This window comes from Pelodiscus sinensis, chromosome 21 (genome assembly GCF_052426305.1).
Source record: "Pelodiscus sinensis isolate ZL-2025 chromosome 21, ASM5242630v1, whole genome shotgun sequence".
NCBI lineage: Eukaryota > Metazoa > Chordata > Testudines > Trionychidae > Pelodiscus > Pelodiscus sinensis.
The window spans coordinates 17517012-17523011 of record NC_143072.1 but is presented as its reverse complement, the minus strand read 5'-3'; the positions used below and the strand labels follow the sequence as shown (position 1 = coordinate 17523011).

Here is a 6000-nt window from a genome sequence, read left to right as displayed (position 1 = left end):
CATGATTTTGCGGGGACTTGGCACACGATCTTCTGAACGTTTGGGGTTTGTAATCCCATACGTGAGCCAAGTAGGTATCTTACGTAGGGAGGCATACTGCATGGGCGGTGGGGTTCCCTAAATTCTTTAAGGCCCAATTCTGCTCCCATTGAAGTCCAGCCGGGCACCCACACAGCTCTCTCTGCAGACTTGAATCAATAGTACGTGACCCACTCAAATCTAGTTCACAATCACACTCTTTTTTTCACTAGAAAGGCATAATTTATTATAAAACAGTATTGTTCCAAGAGGAATACAGAATTCAAAACATATAAAGTGCTTATGCATTGTTGAGCTGTGTTTCCATGGGCTCTGTAACGGCAGCAGATCAGAGAATCATCCTATGAAGCAGATTTTGTGCCTGCAACTTTTTAGGTGACAGGCAACAAATATTTCAATTTCAGGATGATCTTTCTTCCTGGGAAACTTTGCTACAAATTGACATCATCAGCATGACCAGCATTTCAATGCGCAACAACTGTACAGTGACTTCCTCGTAAAAGGAATGTTATATAGACAGTACAACAATTCAATATAAATACATACACATATAAACAATCTATTGCACAAAAATTTGTTATTCTAAATCATGGATAAAAATCTAGATTTTTCCCTTACGAACAGATCTTATTCCTGTAACTACAAGGCATTTATCCTCTCCTGGCTTGCATTTAAAAAATAAATTGCACCCAAACTATTATTATAATTATAAAAAGGTTCAGAATAAATAGCAATACAGGCTTAATTAAATTAATAAAAAGTCAGGTTTTCTCTAAGGCCATGTCTACAGTAGGAAACTATTTCAAAATGACTAAATTTGACTTAACTCCCGATTTAACACATTTGAACTAGCATGCCCTCACTATGAGGAAGCATCAAAATTAGTCTGAGACAGGCCTTATTAATGTGGATACGCTACCTCGGACTTTGAGCCCCAGGAAGCAGTGAGGAATAATTAGTTTGAATTATTCTGAAGAGTCGTTATTTTGAAATAGCAGTACCGGAGCACCCAAATTTGCTAGTTCAAAATAACTATTTTGGAATTAGTGTTATTCCTGATGAAAAGCAGGAGTACCGATTTTGAATTAAGCGGCCCATTATTTCAAAATAACGGACTATGGTAGTGTGGACACTCCACTTATAAATTTGACCCAAGGGGGGTTATTTTGAAATAAAGTCCTATTGCAGACCAGGGCTCAGAGTAAACTCTGCTATAAGATGTATGTGCATGCCGTGACATGCTTCAGAAGAATAATTTGGCCCCTTGCCATTTGAAAAAGATCACAAATGGTCAAATGCTGGTTAAAACAGTCACTGTTGAGTGGTTCTTGGACTATTGGGTTTCAAAGCTCTTGCATCTCTCTTGCTGGCATGTGGAACCATAGCCCCAAATATGTCCTCGTGGTATCGCTTTTGGCTCTGTAAAAATCAGACACAGAACACAAAAAATCAGTCTGGAGTCCCATTATCTATGTATTTTGAAGTGTGTCTGTCTGTGAGTCCGTCTGTCAGCGAGACCATTTCTTCAAGAACTCCTCCTCAATGGTAAGAACTTGGGCCACCAAATTTGGTAGGCAGCTTCCTCTTACCGTAACTTAAAGCAAGGTCAGGGTTTGGCTGTGCCAGGAATGGGACTGTTTCCCAGAACATGGGAAGGGCGGGGCCTGCTGTGCGGAGGAACATGATACAGCAGACTGGCCACTGGGGGCAGCAAGAGCAGGGGAGGGCTATCCTGCAGTGTCACCACTGGGGGCAGTTGTACCGTCACGAGAGTGCGCCGCCATCTTACCGGCCACAAGACCAGGTAAGTAGCCTCCCTACTCCCAGCCACTCCCCCAGCCTTTCACTGTTGCACCAGAGGGAAAGAAGACCCTGCTGGATGGGGGAGGCCTGTGGGGGAGAAAGTCAGTCCTGGCCAGATGGGGCTCCCCACCCTGACCCCCCTCCTCGCCTCTCAAACCTCACCCAGCCGCCTGCCCTGCTCCCCATCCCTAAGATCCTGCCCTGATTCCTGCATCTCCACACCACCAGTCCCCTTCCCTGAAGCATCCGGGCAATGCAGGGTAAGACTGCGCGTTTTAACACTAAACTGGCACCTCACTTTTCATTGTCTTTGGGATCGTGCTACTGACACGTGGGCTATGGCTACACTGCTGGTTTTTTGTGGAAGAAGCTATGCAAATCGCGCTCACATTTGTATATCTTCTTCCTATTCTTTTTGAGGAAGAGGTTTTGCCACTGTTTGGCTCTGCGTAGATGGGGCCATATGTTGGAAAAAACCTTCTTTCACAAGACCCCTTATTCCTCATAAATCAAGTTTTACAGGGTCTTGCGAAAGAGGTTTTTTTCCCGACATTTGGCCCCCCTCTACACAGGGCCAAATAGTGGCAAAACCTTTTCGGCAAGAAGACTCAGAAGAAGATATGCAAATGTGAGTGCAATTTGCATATCTTCGTCCACAAAAAAACAGCAGTGTAGCCATATCCGTGGTGGTGAGCTTTTGGTGGTAGGAATAACTCCTAAGCACTCACAGATAAGCTGAAATTTGTAGTTCTTGTCCCTTTGCACCAGGCCAAGAACCCAAGGCAGCCAGCAAAGGAGGCTTAGAGTTCTAAACGCAGTGTTCCTTCCCTTCTCAATTCACAGCCAGTCCCCTGTGCCCTGAAAATATTGACCGTCAGGTCCTGTTGCAAAGCCTGTCACTGACCCAACTATTATGGGCAAATCCTGTCCCTTTGGAAATCCATGATCAAATTGGGCAGGATATTGGGAATCAGTTTAGGGGTCAATACTGTAATCAGTACGTGCACCATACGCGTGCTGAACAGGCGCATGTAGAAACTGAAATGAATCATCAGGTCTTGCATTTTAATTCCGAATTTGACACATTTATACACTAGCGTTTGATATAATTGCTACCCTGTCTGTTGGCACTTGGTCACTACACTGAAGTCTGATTTAACTCACGCCTCACACTTTAGCTTTACCCTTGCCTACTGTGAGCTGGGGAGAGGGCGCATTTGGCTTCTCCACCTACCTTCAGCTGGAACATGTAGTCTTCAGCCTGTTCCTCTGTCAATTTCAGTTTCTTCGCGAACATCTCCTTCAAGGTCTGGGCGACGTCCCGGGCCATGCGCACGTCCCCACAGATGTACAAATGCCCTTCCTCTTCATGCAAGACTTGGTGCACTTCTTCCTCCAACTTGCTTTGAAGAATGTCTTGAACATAGACCTGAAGAGTGGGGGAAAGGTCAAATAGGATCTCCTTTAGTGCTGTTTGAGCTTATGGGTTATCTAGATTTGGCGCAAACCAACCCAAATTCCACATTATGGCTCTGACTCCCTCACTCTAGCCAAACTGCAGTCTGAACAGGAGCAGAGGGAAGATACGGCCTTAAGCCTAAGCTGGAAGCGGAGTCAGATCTTTACATAAGCTAGAGCAGCCCAAAGGTGGCTCTAACCGACACACAACTGTCCACAGCCCCTAGGAGCCAATCAGATTGCCTTGACAATCACTCGCTTAGGGACATGTCTGGCATGCCCTCCTACAGCAGCAGTCAAAGGGAGAGAGGCTGAGGTGCCTCATATTGTTGCCAGCCAAGGATTCTCCTCAGCGGAGGGAATGCCCAGAGTGATTGCTCTGCTTGCTTTCTGGCTCCCTTTGTCACCAAAATGGTGCAAAGTGATTAGAGCTGAGGTCAGCATCTGCCCCCCAGGGGTTTAATGTGCAGCTCTAGCTCCAAGTCTGAACTTGTCTTGGGACATTTAGGACTGGGGGGGGGGGGGTTGAACAAGTTTTCACTTCACGATTTTCCATCTGACGCTTGAATTTGGATGTTCTTGTTATCTTCTTTCCATAGAGCAATAATGTAAAGCTTGGCTATATACAGCTAGCTCCCACTGAAGTCAAAGGCACGATTCTCATAGTTTTCAAAGGCCTGGAGACTTTCTTCACTCAGGCATGATAAGTAGAAACAAAATACCGAACCATTTCAAAGGAGAACTTTACACTGCACTCAGCGGTTAGCTGTGGGGATCTATCTCCCCCTTCTTAGAAGGCAGAGGAATGAAGCTTACTTTAGCCTGGCCGGGTTGCTGGGAGTATGCTGTGTAGGCCTCTTTCAACACGCCTTTTCTTTTCATGTCTTGAGTTTCTTCTCTGTAGAGATGGTCCATGTCTGGCCGCCGGCAGCCAAACAGCAATGTCATGCCACTGCCTTTAATTCCTGAAACAAACATTGGAAAGTGGTTTTGGCTTTGTAATTGCCCATAATTGGGCTAATGTTAAATTTTGTCTCAGCAGTTATTCATGCAGTGCGAGGACAAGAAGCAATTTTCCAAGCAGTTTTACCCTCTGTAGATTTCAGAGAGATAGAGAGGGAGAGAGAGAGCTAGGTCTGACTTTAAATACGTGTGGCATAATTTAACTTTACAAAATGTCACTAGCAGAAACTCTACTTGGCTTAAATCAGGGTGGGGAACTTTTTGGGGGTCGGGGGCTGCTGACCCACAGAAAAATCAGTCTAGGGCCACACATAAGTAGCAAATAAAACCAAACCAAACCAAAAAAAAACCAACCCTCGCTAATGTGGCTCCTGACTGAAAGATGCTCCCCACATTCCCCTCACCAGATCCTAGGGGGGCCCAGGCTAGTAGATTTTGTGTGCTCCAGCCCTACGGTGGATGGGCGGGGGGGATTTGGAGTGCCAGCGAGGACTCCCCATTGCTGCGGGGAGGTGGGGGGGAGTCCCAAGTCTTGGGGGCCGAATCCAGGCAAACCAGGGGCTGCATCCGGCCCCCAGGCCTTAGGTATCCCACACCTGTCTTAAATGAATAGGCAAAAATCCCACACAGCAAAATCCCAGTTTCCTGTTGAAGTGGAGTGTAAACGAAACCCTATGCCTCTCCCCAGCGGGGGTAGGTAGTAAGAGCACAAAGAAAGCTATTCCACGCTATGACCCCTGTGCAAGAGGCTGCATGATTTGCTCCCTTCCAGTGCAAATGAAGGTATTAGACATGCCAAAGAAGAGGGGAAGTAGGCAGGGCTGGGGGTTTTTTTGTTTGTTTTGGGGGCTTTTTGCAGTTGCTGTTTTTTGGGGGGCTTGTTTTGTTGTATTGTGGGGGTTTTGTTTTTGTTTTGTTTTGCATCTCTTCTCAAAGCTTCTTCTGGCTTGGTGGATGTCTTTACGCTCCTTGCTCCTGGCTAGCTCTCCCCGCTCCTCCAGCCCCTATTCTTACAGCCCTTGTACATGTCTCTTGCTCACCCTGCTCTTTCCAATCCACCGTCAGCGCCCCATATTGCTGAGTCGTGAGGGTGAATTCCATGCCACGTGTACGTCAAGTTAGTGAAAACGGTATCCCGCAGTGGACCTTTCTGGGTGAATGGCGCCCCCTGGGGGCAGTGTTCCTTGAGGGGGTGATTCCCACTGTACCTTTCTTTTCTAAGTCATAGAGACGCTGCTGCCAGAAGCTTCTGAATGGAGCAATTCCTGTCCCCGGGCCAATCAGAATGCAGGGTGTGGAGGGGTCTTTGGGAAGCTGGAATCCGCTCGCGCTGTCAATAAAAAGCAATCATGTCGTTATGAAAAAACCAGCATGGGGTAAATCCATTGCTACTAAGTACCCCGAATATTGCTCACCAATTATCTATCATCTGTGGCCTGAATTTCCACGGGGTTAGATTGAAATCAACGGTTACACCAGGGCTGGGTCTAGACTGGCAAGTTTTTCTGCAAAAGCAGTTGCTTTTGCAGAAAAACTTGCCAGCTGTCTACACTGGCTGCTTGAATTTCTGCAAGAACACGGACTTCCTACTGTCTGAAATCAGTGCTTCTTGTGGAAATGCTATGCTGCTCCTGTTCGGGCAAAAGTCCTTTTGCGCAGCCAGTGTAGACAGCTGAGATTTGTTTTGTGCAAAAAAGCCCCAATCGTGAAAATGGCAATCGGGTCTTTTTTGCGCAA

The 6000-nt window shown here is 46.5% G+C and overlaps 1 protein-coding gene across 1 annotated transcript in view; it reads right to left on the bottom strand.

The window, feature by feature from the left end:
• Positions 1 to 226: 226 nt before the first annotated feature.
• Positions 227 to 6000, bottom strand: part of NOS2 (nitric oxide synthase 2) — a 30822-nt gene continuing 25048 nt past the window's right edge. The window contains exons 24-27 of the mRNA XM_075904848.2: positions 5472 to 5593; positions 4117 to 4265; positions 3077 to 3271; positions 227 to 1458 (exon numbers count right to left, since the gene is read on the bottom strand). Of these exons, the coding sequence (XP_075760963.2) occupies positions 1351 to 1458; positions 3077 to 3271; positions 4117 to 4265; positions 5472 to 5593 (574 nt within the window). The 3' untranslated portion in view covers positions 227 to 1350. The remainder of the gene's footprint in view (positions 1459 to 3076; positions 3272 to 4116; positions 4266 to 5471; positions 5594 to 6000) is intronic.